Below are 16,693 nucleotides of genomic sequence, written 5' to 3' on the forward strand. Positions count from 1 at the left end.
AAATTACATTACAGAAATCTTAACATTGGAACTCAAAAATATATGTATACTCTTGACGCATGCGTGGTGGATATCAGGAAGAGACGGGGGGGAATTCACATGGAAACAATTTATAAACCTGTTTTCCCATAGACACATTTCTCCTCATCTCACCCTGACTCAAACAAGTATCTGCATCGCCCGACTCCGAAGGAAAGGTGTGGTTTATCTCGTCATCTCATAATAAAACAGAGCAGATGTTTTCGTTCTTCATGAACGCATTTGTCGTTATTCTGAGCTAATAATAATAATAATAATAATAAACAATACAGGGCAATTCGTTCGTGCTTTACGCCTCCGGCACCATACGTGGAGGGGGAGGGAGGAGCGACAGGGGGGCAGAGTTCGACACTGAAGCGCTTCGCTCCCGAAGTGTCGACTTCTTCTGCGGCCTCGCCGGTTCAGACGCCGCGACAAGTCATGGCACTGCGAACACTCGGGAAAGAAGAAACCCTCGCAATGAGGAGCAGATTGATCGGGTATGTTCGAACGAAGGTTGCCTCTCTTGACTCTCTTCTTTCTCTCTTTTTTTTTTACGGCGCTTGCCAATCAAGTCACGTGGGCAGTGTGCACTCTGCACACGCGCGAAGGACACTCACACGTCTTCGCTCTTCAATTGCAGACAGTCGTGCAGACTCTTTTATTCAGACGACCCCGTGAAAATAGTGAGAGCACGAGGACAGTATCTGTACGATGAGAACAACCAGCGCTATCTGGACTGCATCAGTAACGTCCACCATGGTGAAACATTTATCATCATGGTCAATAATGGTTGTTTATTACACTCCCACTGTCAGACATGCGGTAAGTTGTTTTTCTTATTCCCATGATAGTGGGTCATTGTCACCCCAGCATCACAAAGGCTGCAGCTGCACAAATGGACCTCCTGAACACTAATACACGATTCCTGCACGACAACATAGTCGTGTATGCGGAGCGGCTGGCTGCCGCCCTGCCCGAGAAGCTGGGTGTCTTCTACTTTGTGAACTCAGGGTAAGTAGTGCCTTTTCAACATATTCCACAGCTCCCACTGACAAGTGTTCCTGAAGCAGCCACCCAGTGATTTTTACATATGCCCTTGTGACAGTTCAGAGGCCAATGATCTTGCCCTACGCCTGGCACAGCAGTACACCCAGCACAAGGATGTCATTGTGCTTGACCAGTGAGTTTATGGTTCCAATGCAGCACATCCACTCTGACAATGCACGTGCTTATCAATTTACAATGAAGTTTTCTTCTATACCAGTGCATACCACGGGCATCTAATGTCCCTCATCGACATTAGTCCTTACAAGTTCCGGAAACTGGCAGGCCAGAAAGACTGGGTGCACGTGGTGTGTACATTTATATGACCATCATTACACAGACTGCTGACCGACAGTGGTCTCCTGGCTATCTGAAAGAATATGTTTCATCTGCCCAGGCGCCCTTACCAGACACCTACAGAGGCAAATATAGAGAGGATCACCCCAACCCAGGCCAAGCATATGCTGATACAGTGAAAGACCTAATAGGGGAGGTGCACATGAAAGGCCGTAAGGTATAATGAATAAAATAGGTAACATTTAAAATAATAGTCTGTATTGAATGTGATCAACGCAAAGCATTCACACCACTTGTTGCAACCTTTTTTTCCCATAGATCTGTGCCTTCTTTGCTGAATCATTGCCAAGTGTTGGAGGACAAATTGTCTTGCCCCGAGGATACTCCGCTAAAGTTGCAGAGTGAGTATATCAAGCTCCATTTCAGGTTCTCATTTGTCACACGTACAATAAATGTACAATAATGACATGTTATGCCTCGCTCATACGCTCCGCAGATATGTGCGCTCAGCTGGTGGAGTGTTTGTGGCAGACGAGGTGCAGACAGGTTTCGGACGTGTGGGAAGTCACTTCTGGGGTTTCCAGCTGCAGGGAGAGGACTTCTGTCCCGACATTGTGACGCTGGGCAAACCGATGGGCAATGGGCATCCCTTGGCATGTGTGGCAACCACTGCGGAGATAGCTGGAGCTTTCACAGCCAATAGTGTGGAGTATTTCAACACGGTAACTATACAGTTAACTCAAGGAAATAATGCAACTTGAATTGGTCAATAGAGAGTATGTTTTGTTTGCAGAGTAAAACTTAAAAACCTTATGGTAACTTTTCAAGAACAGAAGTAATGTTAATCAAGTGGGGAAGTTGTGCCTTTTGATATTTTTGGGTTCTGTACTTCCATGGCAACGAGTTTGACTCTTTGTCAAATTGGTAATATCCTCTAACCTCAGAATCTTTCACAAATACTCAACAGTTGACACAGTCTGCACTTTAAATATACCCTATATAAAACAATGATCACATTCTCATCTCTAATAATATTGAAAATGTTTTTGTGTGCACGCCCGTGCATTGAAGAAAATAATAAATAAACCCACCATTCAATCATTGAGGGAAATATTACAACTTTAGGTAACAGTGATAGCACCAAGCAATCTGCTCTTCCAAGTTTTGCGGGCACCAGAGCGAATGTAACGTCCCGATGTCTCTTGTTATAGTCTGACAAATCATGAGTTTCTCTGTAAAAGTTGATATATTAAGCATGATTATTGTTGCTTAAGTGATCTCCATTACAGGACGATAGGCTCCTTTAAGGTACAAGTGTTTTTTTTCTTCCTATTGTGATATAATATTCATGTTAAAACAGGAAACATAAAAATATAAGAGCTAAGAGATCAATGTCTTAACTTAACAGTTTGGAGGGAATCCAGTGTCTTGTGCAATTGGCTTGGCAGTCCTCGATGTGATAGAGGAGGAGGACCTGAGGGGGAATGCCACAAGAGTGGGAGCACACCTTAAAGTTCTGCTCACAGAGCTACAAACACGCCATGAAATAATTGGGGATGTCAGGTAAGGATGCCATGACAAGTGCACCCTGGCCCTTTACTTTTAAAAAGGCTAATGCTTATTGATTCTTAGACACCGTTGTATTAATCAATATTACCCCCAATGAGAACAGCTGAAGATCATTGAGGTGTTGTCACCTAATAACACAATATCCCTGCCAACTACAGTCCATTGTTCCGTCCACACAGAGGTGTTCTCACTTACAGTCCCGTGGCTGATTAGACCTCCAGTGTAAGTGCAGCTCTCGACTGGAAGCCGTTCTCAGTAATGAACTCCTTAAAAATTGGGGCCAGACATTTTTCAGAGTTCACTGTTCGCACACGAAGAACGCTGCAGGAGACTGTCCAATTCAGTCGCGTTGGCAACAGCAGGAACATTTCCGCACACCTGCCCGCCATGAATGTTCCGGAGACTTTCCTTCTGTATTCCCTCCCATGGGCTCTCTCGGATATATTTTCTGGAAATTTTACTTGGGAAGGGGGGGGGGGGGGGGGGGGGGCTGGCGGGAACATTTTCTGAGAAACATTTGCTCTCTCACATACAGAGAGAACAGAGCTTCTGACTCTTGCTGGTTTTGTGGCACTTGTTGAGCTGGGATAGATTCTGTTATTGTAATAGCCTGCGCATTTTTCACACTGGGTGTAGACATTTTGTACACTGGGGGAAAATGACAATTTGAGCACAAATTTAAGGGTTAGAATACTTTCTGAATGTAAATAAGACTCTTTACTTTAAAAGACCAGTTTGAGTCTGAAGAAACATTACCCCCTTTTTTTTTTTAGAGGTGTTGGACTGTTTTTGGGAATAGAGCTGGTTACAGACAGAGAGAAGAGGACTCCTGCCACACAAACAGCAGCACTGGTGGCAAAGAGGTATGGTATTTCTGTTCACCACAGTAGTTAATATATTTAGTGTTGTTACCTGCCAAGAAGAATTAATACTGCTGGTGTATACACTGTCTGTCACGTGGTGTAGGTTGAAAGAGGAAGACTGCATCTGCATTAGTACAGACGGCCCCTGGGAAAGTGTCTTGAAGTTTAAACCTCCCATGTGCTTCAGTATGGAAGATGCTGAATTGGTTGTGCAGTGTATTGACCGCATCCTCACAGGTTACTTACACGGACACCTTCACACTATACCTTTATCCGCGGACTGTGTGTCATCTACATGATGCAACAGTAGTAAAAATGTCTATAAGTTCATTTCACACATGCAAGTGCAGAATAACTCATATGTTCTTCTCACAGACATCAAGGCCAAGGACCTTAAACTGGAAAAGGAAGACGTCTAAGGTTTGTTAAACCTGTATAAAAACCTTTAATTGCATCAGACATTGTCAGATGATCACATTCATAAAGTTCAGAGGTAGAAATATGAATGTTTATACTTGGGATTCCAGTAAATCAAAACAAGTTCAGTCACTTCAATTGGCAGAACATGCTGTTTCGCACTCAGTTTTTGAAAGGCATTAGTTAATTCTTCTTTCAGCAATATTTTTTTTTATATCAAAGATATAGATAAGGCTGGTAATCATCAGTGCTGAAGACTGCTCTATATTCTGTTTGAAGATTTACAACCTTACATCATTTTCTCTCCACCAGGTTTTCAGCGCCAATTTATGGTACATCAGTTGAATGAGGAGATGGTCACCTTTCTGACGGAACCCAGCCAATTGGAGGTAGTCATCTTCAAAGTGATGCAAGCTGTGGCACGTCATTACCAACTGGCAGACTTTCAATAAAGATGCTGGTATTACAACTAATGAAATGTTTTTAAATTTAAAAAAAATAAACAGTTAACACTTTAATTCTTCACTCGTCTATTGCCTGTTCTTTTTGCTCACAGTCCCAGCTTGTAACACTGATCAGCAACACGTTCTTAATACACAATTTGGTTGAGATAAGCACTTACCAGACCACTATTTTTAACTCCTGGACACATTCAGAAAAATGTTCAAGTATCGCAGTTTCACATCTAGTGGGGTGGGTATTAACACTCAGCCAGTTATCCTGCAGGCAGTGAAGTCACTCTCCCACAGCTTCCCACAAGAGGCATCCGTAGAGGTATTAACATTACTCGAGACAAAACAAGCAAGCCATTTTAAACAGTACAAAACATTTAACATTAACTTTACAAATAATAACAAAAAGATCCATGTGTAATATAAACCAAAAGTTTATTTCTACCAATTTGCCCAAGACACTAGAGGAATGAGTTTCCAGTGAGAGAGGGGGTACCCTCTTACATTAACAGGCTTGCGTTCAGTTGAATAACACTAGTAAAGCCACTTAAAATTGCAGACATGAAGGGGGAAGAATCTCCTTAAAAGCCAAAAGAAGGAAAAAAAATACGCTGGTTGTCTTCGTCTACTTTGCCATCTGCAAACATTTACCTTATACGCTTACAATAAACCCTTTGATTAGTTTAAATCCCTTATTTTACCTCACCCCACATATGAAGCCATGCAACTCGCATCCAACACTCAGCATGGGATAAAGTAACTAAAGATCTAGAAACACCAAAAGAAAAAAAGAAAAAAAAGAAAATTGTTTTATTTGTGAGCTTTAAAAGCTCTTGCTCCTGCTCATCTGTAAATCCAGTAGACATGTAAAAATACAACCATACAATACATTAGATTCAAAAAGGTACCAAAAAGTACAGTAAAAATAACACTTCCATCACTGGAAATGTAAATGACACAAAACAATATAAAATAAAAAGTGGAAAAGTGACATTTGCTTCCCCAGTTCCTCACTTGATCTGTACAAATGGAGCATGAGTCCAAATTTCTGCCAACTCCAAAGGAAAAGCCAGAGCCCATGTTCGCTGTGGTCAGACCATGGATCTCTTTTTCTTATTTACTTTAGACCTTAAGAGAAAAACACGGTGCTTAACGTTACTGAGTATAAACCAAATATGGCATGCAGTTACACAAAGACAGACAGGTGCATGAATGAGTTTGACAAGTCAGTGAATGGACAAGACAATTAGGGGGGACACGACCGCTAGCTATTACATGTAGCACCCTTGTGAAAGGTGAAACGGTCCTTATTTCTGTTCTCAACCACCACCAACTCAACCCTTAGTGATCAAGTAGTGTTTGTAGAGATGCATTTTAAGATGGCTGACAGGTGGAATGAATCCATCTTTAATGATCACAGACCCCACAACACGGGCTACCCTAACCCCACCACAATGTTTTGAATGGATTTAGAGTAGATGGAGATCTTTGGGATCAAGAAGGCACCAATGGTTTCATCTATGTTCTCATACTACCACGGATGATGCAAAAATGCATACCTGCACTACGTGTGATCAGTATGGCTTGTAGCTACTCTGGTGGCCTCCACGTCTTGGAGTTTTCCCATAGCTTGTATTGCCCTGGTCTGGAGGACAAGAGAAAAAGGGACTGAGTTCTTCTGTACAACAAGGAGGACCAAGAAAATAAAGTTTTTTTTTCGTTCCCTGGGGGCACTTATCGCTTACTGTAATCGTAGCCACCCCCATAGCCGTAATAACCACCAGAGTAGTCAGAGTAGCCTCCATAGCCTCCATATCCGTAGCCTTGCTGTCCATAACCATAGTTCGGGTTGCATCCCTGGTTCCAGTAGTTATTGTAGCCTTGATTCCAGTTCTGGCCCTGGCCTAAAAATAACAGGTGAAGCCTTTTGTCACAACTCTCCAGCACAGACACATTTCAACCACACAAATTCAAATGTACCACTGAATGTAGGTTAAAAGAAAGACTTCAACTGTATATACACGTAAAAGTGCTTACCTCCGCGGCCTCTGCCACGTCCTCCGTATCCACGGGAACCATACTGCTGCTGCTGGTAGACCTCTTTGGGCTGGGCTTTTTTAACTTCACACTGGAACAACAAACAAAGAGCACGTCAGATTTAAGAGTGAAACACAGAACAGGTTACTTTATACACACCACATTTCACATGCAGAATGGGTGATATTCTATTACCTTGCTACCGCCAACATTATGGTATTTCTTCTCCAGGACTTTCATGACGGGTGACTCGTCTTTGTATGTGATGAACACGAATCCCCTCCTCTTGTCGGTCTTGGGATCTTGGGGAAGCTCAATGGTCTCGATCTGAACAAGAAAAAGGAAAAAGCAGCCATTTAGATTATATACTAGAGGAAATTTATAGCACATTATAGCCAATATCTGACCCGGCCCAAGTGAATTTCTTACTTCTCCAAACGTCCCAAAGTACTCCTGAATGACTTCCTTCGATGTGTCAGGGTTGAGGCCTCCCACAAAGATTTTCTTGATGGGATCCTTCTTCATGGCCATGGCCTTCTTTGGGTCGATCTGTCGGCCATCTAACCTGTGCTCCTTCTGTTCCAGGACCTAAAAAAAGAACACACCATTAAAAACTGCCCGCTCTTTAAAAACACTAGTGACCTTTATGCACTGAAAATGACTTCCTTGCTCACCTTGTCTACACTGGCTGGCTCTTTAAAGAGAATGAAGCCGAAGCCTCTTGACCGGCCTGTCGTCTGGTCCATCTTTATGGTGCAGTCTGTCACCTCGCCAAATTTAGAGAAGTAATCTTTAAGATCCTTCTTGCTTGTGTCCCAGCTGAGACCACCAACGAACATTTTCCTAAACACGTGAAAAAGGGAAAAGGGGGCTCCTTTAGTTTTACAGGCTGCATTGATACTGCGACTTAATGCATGGCTGTGGGGGTGGGGCGGTTACAGGCCAGGGGGGACGTAAACGTACAGTCATGGCTGACCAGGGGCAGGCACAACTGAATAACTCTGAGTCCAACTCAGATCAAGACATTGCCATGTTGTCTCAACTCCTGTTGTGCCAGATCACAGCAGCCATCAAAGCCATGGATCCGTTATGATCAAAGGAGGCTTATATCAGAAAAAAATAAGAATTAAGTTCATTGCTGTTGTCGGGTGGAATTCACTTCCTCCAACAGTAAAAAAGAAAAGAAGTTTAAGGGGGGCCAGCCTACTGACCTTTAGACCAATCACCCAGCCATTGATAGCTACTATCGGCTAGTGCCGTGATATGTCTGTAGCCTGCTAACGGTAAGGGCAATATCTACTTCTCAATAAATTTGAGATCAACATTTCAACACCAGCTACAAATAGCTCCGGTTGCCCGCCCGCCTGCTGCATGTACACCCTGTTCCGGAGCATCTGTTGACCCCGTGACGTAGCACGGCAGGCCCCATTTGCAATAGATTTTTTTTTTGTTTGCTATTTGTATAACTAAAAATATGGGGGGGGGGGGAATCGCTGAAAGAGACGCGCGTCTGCGTCGTCCCTCGTAGGCCGACACACGTCAGACCTGAGCCCCGCTCGCGCGCCCTTCCCCCCCCTCCGCTCCGCACATGGCGCCAACAAAGGCCGGTTGAACAAAGAAACATGGCACACCACGAGTGCGCATTTCAGCGGTCGGGTTCGCATGGCGGCACTCACCCGGCATCCTCCTCGCCTTTGCTGGCGTCGATCTGTCCGCCCTCGTTGCCGCCGTTCTGCGAGTCGCCGTCCGCGTCGGCGTCCGCGTCGGCGTCGCCGTCCGCGTCGCCGTCGCCGTCGGCGTCGGGCCCCGCGCCCTCCCCGCACTCATTCACGGCGCTGTCGTCGTTCCCCTCCTCGGCGAGGTCGGCTCCGTTGAAATCGTCGTCGACTTCGTGGCCGTTTTCTGACGTCTCCATGTACTGCTGCTCCGTCTCGGACATGTTGCACGAATGTACCTAGAACAATCAAACGGGGGGGGGGGGGAAGGAAAAGCGAAAAAAAAAAAAAAAGGTGAGTCATAAAATGACGGTGGTTATATAACCCGGCGCCCGGGCACTGCTTCGCCATTTACGCGGTGCCAATACATTGCGTTTCCCACCATTTTGGCCGGCGCGCTCTTGCTCCATACATTCAAGAAGAAAAGAAAAGCCGTACTCGTTGCCGGCGAATTGCGTCAGTGTCGTCTAACTTCCAACACGGAAGCCACTCCGATATCTACACTTACATGTTTTTGCAGGAGCCGCAGATTATTTATTTTTTTTTAAACGGCGGCCGCCTGTATCACGCTGATAAACCGAGGCTCCGCTGTACAACTCAGATCGCCGTTACGTAATGCAGAGGCCGCGCCAGCCGCACTCGAGGCCCCGCTTCTTATACTGTTCACCGATCTCCGGTCTACTCGTTCCTGCGCGGGGCATCTCGCAAACACTGCGACAAGCCGAGTACTTACGTGGCAATTTGAATGAAATAAAACCCAGGTTAAAGAAGTAGGGAAATCTGCTTACTGGTCTCACAACCGGAGAGCTCTCTTCAAGATGGATTCTCCCACTCGACGACAACTCGTGGTTGGTTTTCTAGAACCGGCAGGGGAAAAAAACCGTTTTCTGCGGAGGCGGCGCGTGATTGGAGGAGCGCCGCTGTCATTCACGGCGGCGACCAATGGCACGCGCGCTGCTCTCGTTTCACAGAAGAGGTTCACGCCCGCGGCACACAGGAAAGGAACTCTGTGTACATTTTCTGCCCGTGGTGAAAATGTATCTTTATGTCGAATAATGTTGGGAAAAGCGATTATCATCGACGTCTGACTGACTTCCAATTGCAAGTCACTCGTGATCTGACCAAAATGCAGTCACATTCAACAGTAGTACAATCCATGTGCGAGTGTAATTCAATGGATACTGACAGCGAAAGATGATGAAGGACGGTGTTCAAAAATGCTGATTATTTTTTATTAATAATAATTTTATCCATTACATATGGAGCTGACAATAAGCCCTCTAAGGACACATCATCAACAGACTTAAGTACAGATTGAAGAGAAAAACTGAACATGGGTTGAAGTTACAGAACATGATTAAATCCAAAAAAAAATTTTTATCACCGCAGGTCCACAGCAAACAATATTTTGTTTCTTTAATATTCAGTTTTTGTTTGGAATTTTCAAAGAGTTGTTGATGAATGAGGCCATATTTTGCTGCGTTGTACTGCAATGTATTGTTATTCTTGTTGTTGATTTTCCCCCAAAATCAAATAGATAGTAAGAAATAGACAGTTTGAAATTAACTGGCATGTTTTGGCCCGTTAGACCATTCACATGTTTCATTATCCTCCGATCTATTTCTAAACCCACTATCCTCTGTGTGGGCTGAACAGACAGGAAGCCTATAATCGTCAGCGATTCAGTTTATTACAGCCCTCTGTCTAGACAATTAGTTAAAAAGAAACTTATATGAAAAAGGTCCAATCATAGTTACACACTGCAGACCACATAAGCTCTACTCAAACAGCCTTGACTGACCAGCCCCTTTGATTGCTGAAAACTATCAAAAACACACAATACTACCAAGGCAATGGTGTTTGGGATTATTATTGTGTAAATCAAAACATGTTACGGAGTGTGTTGTTGGATGTTGTTCTCATCTCACCTCAGGTCCAACTCAGACTATATGTTAGACCTGGTGGGATGAAGTGATTCATTAAAAATATAAACAAATCTGGGATATATGACTTATTGAAGGATTAGGACCAAATGCTGTGGTCCAATGTAAACCTTCAGTTTTGTAATTCCGGTTAGAATTAAGGAATTATGTCACACCAGAGGTTGTTTTTTTTATTGGAAAGCAAACATAACATGATTTGTTCTGAATATAAATTTTATTTTTTTGTCACGTGAGAAACATTTGTTGAATTTCACATTGTCTGATACATGTATTCTTCCCTTTTTTTCCATGTTGTCATTTTGCTTCTTCCGCAATGACTCCATCGTATATCTGAGGCTTGCTTGGATTGTTTTTCATCAGCCAGTCAGCTAGCCAAACCTATTGTGAACAAAAGTGCAAAAAAAATGGACTACGGTGTTTTAGGTACCCCAAGTGCAAGACCAGCAAACAACATGGTAACAATAATATAGCAGACAATGAATAATGGCTAATGAATACATCTGTCCATCCTTATCAGATACATTGAGCGCTGTTCACTTACACAGGGGTTTAGTGGCTTGTGCTTGCAGAGCTCAGTGAGTCCACGTAGCAAAGTCGGGTTTACATGCTTGCTCAGGTATTCCTCAGTCGCTCCTTTTGAGGGAAAGGGCTCAATTACAGCTGCAAGGAGATTAGCTTGTCAGGAACAACATCGTGTTTGTTCAATTCTCATTTTTCAACATGAAAAATAATGTGTGTTGCTTACAGTTTGGGAAGATGAATTTGATCTCCCTCTCAGCTGCACGAAATGACTCACTGCCGTGGAGAGCGTTTTGCAACTCAGAAGTGCCATATTTTGCTCTAAGGCTGGGGGAAAAATACAACACATTCATATTCGTACTCCTGCTTGGGTTGTCATGAGCACAAACGTTTACCTTTCCCCTTTAGATTAAAAAAAACAACGATCATGTTTCCCAATAAAAAGATGACAGACATTCATTGGTCATGGTTAACTATTTACTGCCCATTATGACTCATAATAGTCAGAGGCTAGAGTCCAGAATCACAATGATGTATATATATGAGTAGTAAGTAAGTATCGGATTCACTGTACGCTGACAATGTTATGACTTTTTCAAAACCGTATATATAGTGAAGGTAGACAGTAATATCTCATGTAGCATTATTAATTCGTTTACATAATGTGTCCATCACATAGCACTACATGTCTGATGTGCCACGACATCACAGTCATTATATTCAAGTAGGCTACTGTGACACCAGAATGTGGATGTACTCTTATAATAATAAGTATGGTGGTGATCCGTTTTAGTTTTGGCAGCCTTTGTCTGTAAGCAAACATTTACTGCATTAGCCTGAACTTATGGACTGTATCTTCTTGATTTGGGTAGATTACAAGCTTTGTTTGAATGTACAACCCACTTTACATCATCAGCAATGATTCATTCAATCTTTCATTGTAATACATTTTTGTTTGGAAAAAAACAAGCCTGGCAACAGAACAGAAGTCTGAATCAACACACTATTAGTTATCAAACTGACCATTCTGGATGAGTTTCTCGAGTCTTGTTGCTGAGGACAGGCCCTATAAGGGTCTTCCAGTGGGCAATAGCATTTTCTCGGGCCAGAGTCAAGGCAATAATGGGGCCAGAGCTCATGAAGGCAGTCAAGTTGGGGAAGAAGATTTTTCCATATTGGTCTGCGTAGAAGTCGCTGCATTGCTCTGGACTTAGCTGCAGCTTCCGCCTCTGCCATAGAGATGAAATATTAAACATTTCGTTGAGATGTGTTAAGTCAGAGGTGAGTCAAATTTGGCCTATTTGAGTGAGTCCAGTAATTCAAACCTCCCTGGTGAGGAGGAGTAAATTTCACGGACCTAAGTTGAGGTGGTGTCATAGGGCAGTGTTATTAGTAGGCATTTAAAAGTATGACATCAATTATAAAATTCATGTGGCTGGAAAATGCAGCACCATAAATATAAAACTGCTGAACATTTAGTTCTGAGATGAAAACAAACGTCAAAAAGTGTTGAGAATATAACAGTAACAAACTTCAGTTTTGTGTGACCATTGAATGTGCTGAGAAGGATAGTCAGCGCCCTCTGGTGGACAAACTGTCATGACGAAAGTGTTTCTCTGAAAGCCTCGATCTTTTTATATATACAGACACGCAAATATAAATACACATATACATGTAAAACCAACCTGCAAAACAATGAACCCCGATTTGAGGATAATGTCTTCAATCTCCTCACGTTTGTCGAAGGCATCTGGTTTTATGAGGGCCAGAGTTCTCTGCACATAAATGCGAGGAGGGTCCATCTTTTCCTTCACGCCAGCCTCACAACCGTTTGTAGCCTCGCTTTAAAGATAATAAAGTATACTAAGCTTGGTGGAGTGGTAGATATATTTATCTAAACATTTAAATATGCATATATTTATGTCCAAGAACACTCTTTAAAACACTGTCCCACTCTTCCTATGTCTGTTTGTGTTGCTAGGCTACCATTACTAACCCTTCGAGATAAGAGATCAATGCCAGTCACCAGTCCAGCTACTGACCAATGTGATCACTGGAAAACCCCAGTCCTCATTCTACAGGATCCTGGATGGGACAAAGGAATTAAGAGTAACGCGACAGTATAATTAATCGCAGCAGTTAAGCTCAACAGTGACCGCCCAGGACCGGAAGTGAATTTCCGATTAACTCACTCCAATGACGTTTCATAAAATCCATGTATAAAGTTTTAAGCTTGGCACCAGGTCAATAATCCACGAGATTAATTGTTACTATAAAATATTTCATTCGGAGCAAAACAATTTGGAAAAACGGAAAAGGGCCAAGGTACAAGACTGTGTACATAATTATTTTAAGAGTGAAGTAACGACTCATCCCATAGACTACTGCGAATGCCTTTCCAACGACTTCCAACCAATCACAGACGTCGATGTTACACTTTAGGATTGTGGGCAGTGTGGTACTTCTCAATGATATCACGAATAAAACTTTTTTTTTTCTGAAAACAAGGTTGGTATCAGGCGGACTTGTGCCTTCTACAGGTTGCATATACCATTGTTTCACAACCTCATAGCTCGTGGTAAGTCTACCATGGGTGGTTACGACATCATGGCTAATAATCAAAATGTTGATTCAGAGTATGAATAGGATTTTCACTTCCCTGGGCTGTTGAGCTCCTGCTGTTCCAGACTTTGCATGTGTCCACATGGCTTTGAACAGTTTCTAATAAACAGAGGGAGAGTTTATCACACTAAATAAATGCAGACTCATTATAGTTTCATTTGAATTCAATAAGGATGATTTGATTCCTGACAATCTCTGAGTGTTTTACTTTCTTTTACTATCATTGCATTTCAGACCTGTTACTGAAACTGAGAAAGCACTCACTTCAGACCTTGTCTGGAGGGAAATCTGTGCATGCCATCTCATTTTCTGATAACCAAAATGCCCAAGGAAGTGACTTGATAGTTTTTATCACTCCAAGGTATTTTTTATATAGATTTAAAAAAGTACATTGACGCAGACTGCTATTTTGTGGACTCATACAAGATTATCATTAATTTTTTGCTTGTGCCCACTTGTACTTTCTGACAACACGTCTAATTTTATTTTCCTTTCTTTTGATGTTGGGTTTCTTTACTTACGGTTCTACAAAAACAATTTATTACTATAACAAATCGATACCATCACTGGCAAAGTCACATTCATAAATCCAAATCATAAACCAGCCTAATTTTTGAGAATGAAGTTAAACATTATATCAATCCAATATTACCAACATAGAGAAGCTATCAAAACATTGCACCATGTACTCTGTTTAACATTTTCATGTGCTAATCCATGATTTCTGTGGTGTGCTCTTATGGCAATATCTTTTCCTGTTGTGTTATTTTTCCTTTGCTTACGTGTTAAATGTATTGCACTGTATTCTCACCAACTTGTTTAGCAATAAAATAAAAAACGCACATTTTTTCCAAACTGTCTTTTATTCAAATTTTCTCCAACTTTGTTTTTATCAAGTTCCAATGGTGACCTGTCACACTGATCAGGTTGTCATTGCAGCCAGCAAACAGGGTCTGTAAAGAAATGAGGGACAAACATTAAAACAGACGATTCAAACTATGTAATTTTACTCCTATAATTTGTTCACAACACTAGAAACTAAACAGTGTATTTCTAATTCCCCTCATATTTGCAGGTATGTCACCAGTGGACATCAGAGTTTTATGTGAATGGTTATAATCACTGGGGTGAAACACTAAAGTGACCAACTAGTTCAATGGCCAGACCTATGTATTGAAAGGTCCCACAGAGCAGAGTGTGTTGTACCTGTCCATCAGCAGACCATGCCAGAGAAGTACACTGTGGGGGTTCAGCCTTGCTGATTGTGCTGATCTCTTCCTGTCTCAGCTCATCCACAATGATCTTGCCCTCCAGATCCTACAAGAGAAGGACAACACCAGATGCAATTGGTAACTGCTCAAACTAATGAATCAAAGGGTAATTACACAATCAACAAATTGGTTTAGGATAGAGCTCAGAAACAGCCTCTTTATCATCAAAGAATACAGTTGTTATTTGAAGTTACATCACAGCCCTTCACACGATAGTTTTAATGAATCATATACTGGTCATGACGAATTCAGAATAAGTCTTACCCAGTAACGGTTGGGGCTGAAGCAGAGGGCATTGATGGTGTCACCACTGTCCAGGGTGTAGAGGTGCTTGCCCTCATTCAGATCCCACAGCATGGCCTGGCCGTCCTGAGTGGAAAGAAAAGGTTAACTTCAAATATATATATATCGCTAATTTCAAAGACATTCTCATCGTGCTTGATGGCTAACGATTAAGTGTTGCTGGTGTAAACATCAATTAAAATAGATGGTTTAGACTTACTGTTGAACAGATGCTTTACAGATGTTTTTATCACTGATGAACAGCAAACTGGCCTTAGGCCACGAAGTGAGCGGCCCTTCAGGCAGCGCTGGGGGATGCCACAGTTTGTTTCATCACGGGTCAGCTGATGATAGTCTTGTCTTGGGAAGGGAAAATATATATATATCACTGTAATATCCATATGACCAGTGATTCAAATGCAGATATTTTGAACCTGTATGTGTCATTTAACAGTGTACTACAAAGGAAAGCTGTCAAACATTTCACAGGAAGGCTCAATATAGGAAAAGTGGGCAGTTGTCCACACATTTCAGCAATTTACTACACTTGTGTGTGATATACTTGCAGTCACACTCGTCTGAATAGCATTGCGGAAACATAAGTGAGCGTCTACAGCTGATAACGGTCGACGACTGATTAGCTCGCGTTAGCTAGCACGGCTAACTGGTGCATAGCTCTCTGGGCGGGGAGGGAGCCTCACCTCGGGACGCCGACAGAATCATGTCGGATACTGGGGCGTGGTGGCGATCTGGGTGACCCATCCACTGTGCCCCTTCAGGGTCCCCCTCACTGTCATCTGCTCGGTCATTTGGGCGAGGTTCGGTGCTGCCTTTGACAAGGATGGGTTCGGATTTTTCAGCGGTCCGTGGAAACCTAGGTCCTCATCGCATCTGGGCACAGCGGAAAAGGAAGTTCGCACCCGGATGCAAAGGCTATGAGGAGGCGAACGGGCCGCGGGGGATTCTGGGAAATGTGTTTTCCTGCATCATGTCCACGTAGTGTGCAGAAAGCGCACACGTTTGTCTGAGGTCATAGTATTTGTAGTTCACCTGACAGAACAATGTTTAATGGAGGATTAAAGGCTAAGAAGGAAAAATCGTCAAACTAATACATTAGAAACATCACGGGATTTGTTAGTTTGGCATTCTGCACTTTATTATTGCTCACCCTGCACTTGAGCAACAAGAATGTTGTGCTTGAAAAACAACATTTCACCTTTGTAGTTATTTTTTTGGGGGGAAGGATATCTTGCAAACAAGGATTTTTTTTAGCAAAACATAATTCATACCATTGTAGATTTTATAAATTTTTCTCCTGTATTTGAACAATTTCAAAGCAAATTGACACATTTCGACACAACCTCAATTTGAGGATAATTTCTTCAATTTCCTCACGTTTGTGGAAGGCTTCTGGTCTTATGAGGGCCAGAGTTCTCTGCACATAAATGCGAGGAAGTGAATGTGGGTCCAACTTTCCCTTCACGCCAGCCTCGAGTTAAAGATAATAAAGTATACTTCGCTTAGTGGAGTTGCAGCTTTTTATCTAAACATTAAAATATATATTTATGTTCAAGAACGCTCTTTAAAACACTGTCCCACTCTTCCTATGTCAGTTTATGTTAATGACAGTGACCAGTCCAG

General features: G+C 42.5%; 4 protein-coding genes across 8 annotated transcripts; 1 reads left to right on the forward strand and 3 right to left on the reverse strand.

The window, feature by feature from the left end:
* The first annotated feature begins 53 nt into the window (after positions 1 to 53).
* On the forward strand, positions 54 to 4,729 carry phykpl (5-phosphohydroxy-L-lysine phospho-lyase). Of its 2 annotated transcripts, XM_035650164.2 has the most exons (14): positions 54 to 197; positions 312 to 518; positions 662 to 780; positions 873 to 1,032; positions 1,127 to 1,201; positions 1,286 to 1,373; positions 1,463 to 1,579; positions 1,681 to 1,763; positions 1,859 to 2,084; positions 2,771 to 2,925; positions 3,705 to 3,794; positions 3,898 to 4,031; positions 4,170 to 4,214; positions 4,524 to 4,729. In XM_035650164.2, exons 2-13 carry the CDS (start codon positions 460 to 462, stop codon positions 4,211 to 4,213), a joined length of 1,350 nt encoding a protein of 449 aa, XP_035506057.1. In that variant the 5' UTR covers positions 54 to 197; positions 312 to 459; the 3' UTR covers position 4,214; positions 4,524 to 4,729. The 2 variants fall into 2 exon arrangements, with proteins under 2 accessions (XP_035506057.1, XP_035506056.2); XM_035650163.2 differs by having other exon boundaries at positions 88 to 518.
* Positions 4,730 to 5,081: 352 nt separating this feature from the next.
* hnrnpaba (heterogeneous nuclear ribonucleoprotein A/Ba) lies at positions 5,082 to 9,353 on the reverse strand. Of its 3 annotated transcripts, none has more exons than XM_035650174.2 (9): positions 9,204 to 9,353; positions 8,377 to 8,654; positions 7,375 to 7,543; positions 7,130 to 7,288; positions 6,896 to 7,027; positions 6,701 to 6,791; positions 6,409 to 6,567; positions 6,223 to 6,308; positions 5,082 to 5,791 (listed from the first exon to the last, which is right to left on the reverse strand). In XM_035650174.2, the coding sequence occupies exons 2-8, from the start codon at positions 8,637 to 8,639 to the stop codon at positions 6,238 to 6,240; spliced, it is 1,044 nt and encodes a 347-aa protein (XP_035506067.2). In that variant the 5' UTR covers positions 8,640 to 8,654; positions 9,204 to 9,353; the 3' UTR covers positions 5,082 to 5,791; positions 6,223 to 6,237. The 3 variants fall into 3 exon arrangements, with proteins under 3 accessions (XP_035506067.2, XP_047190403.1, XP_047190404.1); XM_047334447.1 differs by having other exon boundaries at positions 9,149 to 9,283; XM_047334448.1 differs by lacking the exons at positions 6,223 to 6,308; positions 6,409 to 6,567; positions 9,204 to 9,353 and adding an exon at positions 8,798 to 8,815.
* Positions 9,354 to 10,553: 1,200 nt separating this feature from the next.
* On the reverse strand, positions 10,554 to 13,579 carry nme5 (NME/NM23 family member 5). Of its 2 annotated transcripts, XM_035650176.2 has the most exons (6): positions 12,874 to 13,579; positions 12,563 to 12,719; positions 11,901 to 12,106; positions 11,104 to 11,204; positions 10,900 to 11,018; positions 10,554 to 10,736 (listed from the first exon to the last, which is right to left on the reverse strand). In XM_035650176.2, exons 2-6 carry the CDS (start codon positions 12,677 to 12,679, stop codon positions 10,653 to 10,655), a joined length of 627 nt encoding a protein of 208 aa, XP_035506069.1. In that variant the 5' UTR covers positions 12,680 to 12,719; positions 12,874 to 13,579; the 3' UTR covers positions 10,554 to 10,652. The 2 variants fall into 2 exon arrangements, with proteins under 2 accessions (XP_035506069.1, XP_035506068.1); XM_035650175.2 differs by lacking the exon at positions 12,874 to 13,579 and having other exon boundaries at positions 12,563 to 12,867.
* Positions 13,580 to 14,324: 745 nt separating this feature from the next.
* LOC118319641 (guanine nucleotide-binding protein subunit beta-2-like 1) lies at positions 14,325 to 15,968 on the reverse strand. The gene is made up of 5 exons (XM_035650178.2): positions 15,754 to 15,968; positions 15,273 to 15,412; positions 15,035 to 15,139; positions 14,706 to 14,816; positions 14,325 to 14,452 (listed from the first exon to the last, which is right to left on the reverse strand). The coding sequence occupies exons 3-5, from the start codon at positions 15,125 to 15,127 to the stop codon at positions 14,366 to 14,368; spliced, it is 291 nt and encodes a 96-aa protein (XP_035506071.1). The 5' UTR covers positions 15,128 to 15,139; positions 15,273 to 15,412; positions 15,754 to 15,968; the 3' UTR covers positions 14,325 to 14,365.
* Positions 15,969 to 16,693: the final 725 nt, after the last annotated feature.

The sequence above is a fragment of the Scophthalmus maximus genome, chromosome 9, assembly GCF_022379125.1.
Source record: "Scophthalmus maximus strain ysfricsl-2021 chromosome 9, ASM2237912v1, whole genome shotgun sequence".
Taxonomy (NCBI): Eukaryota; Metazoa; Chordata; class Actinopteri; order Pleuronectiformes; family Scophthalmidae; genus Scophthalmus; species Scophthalmus maximus.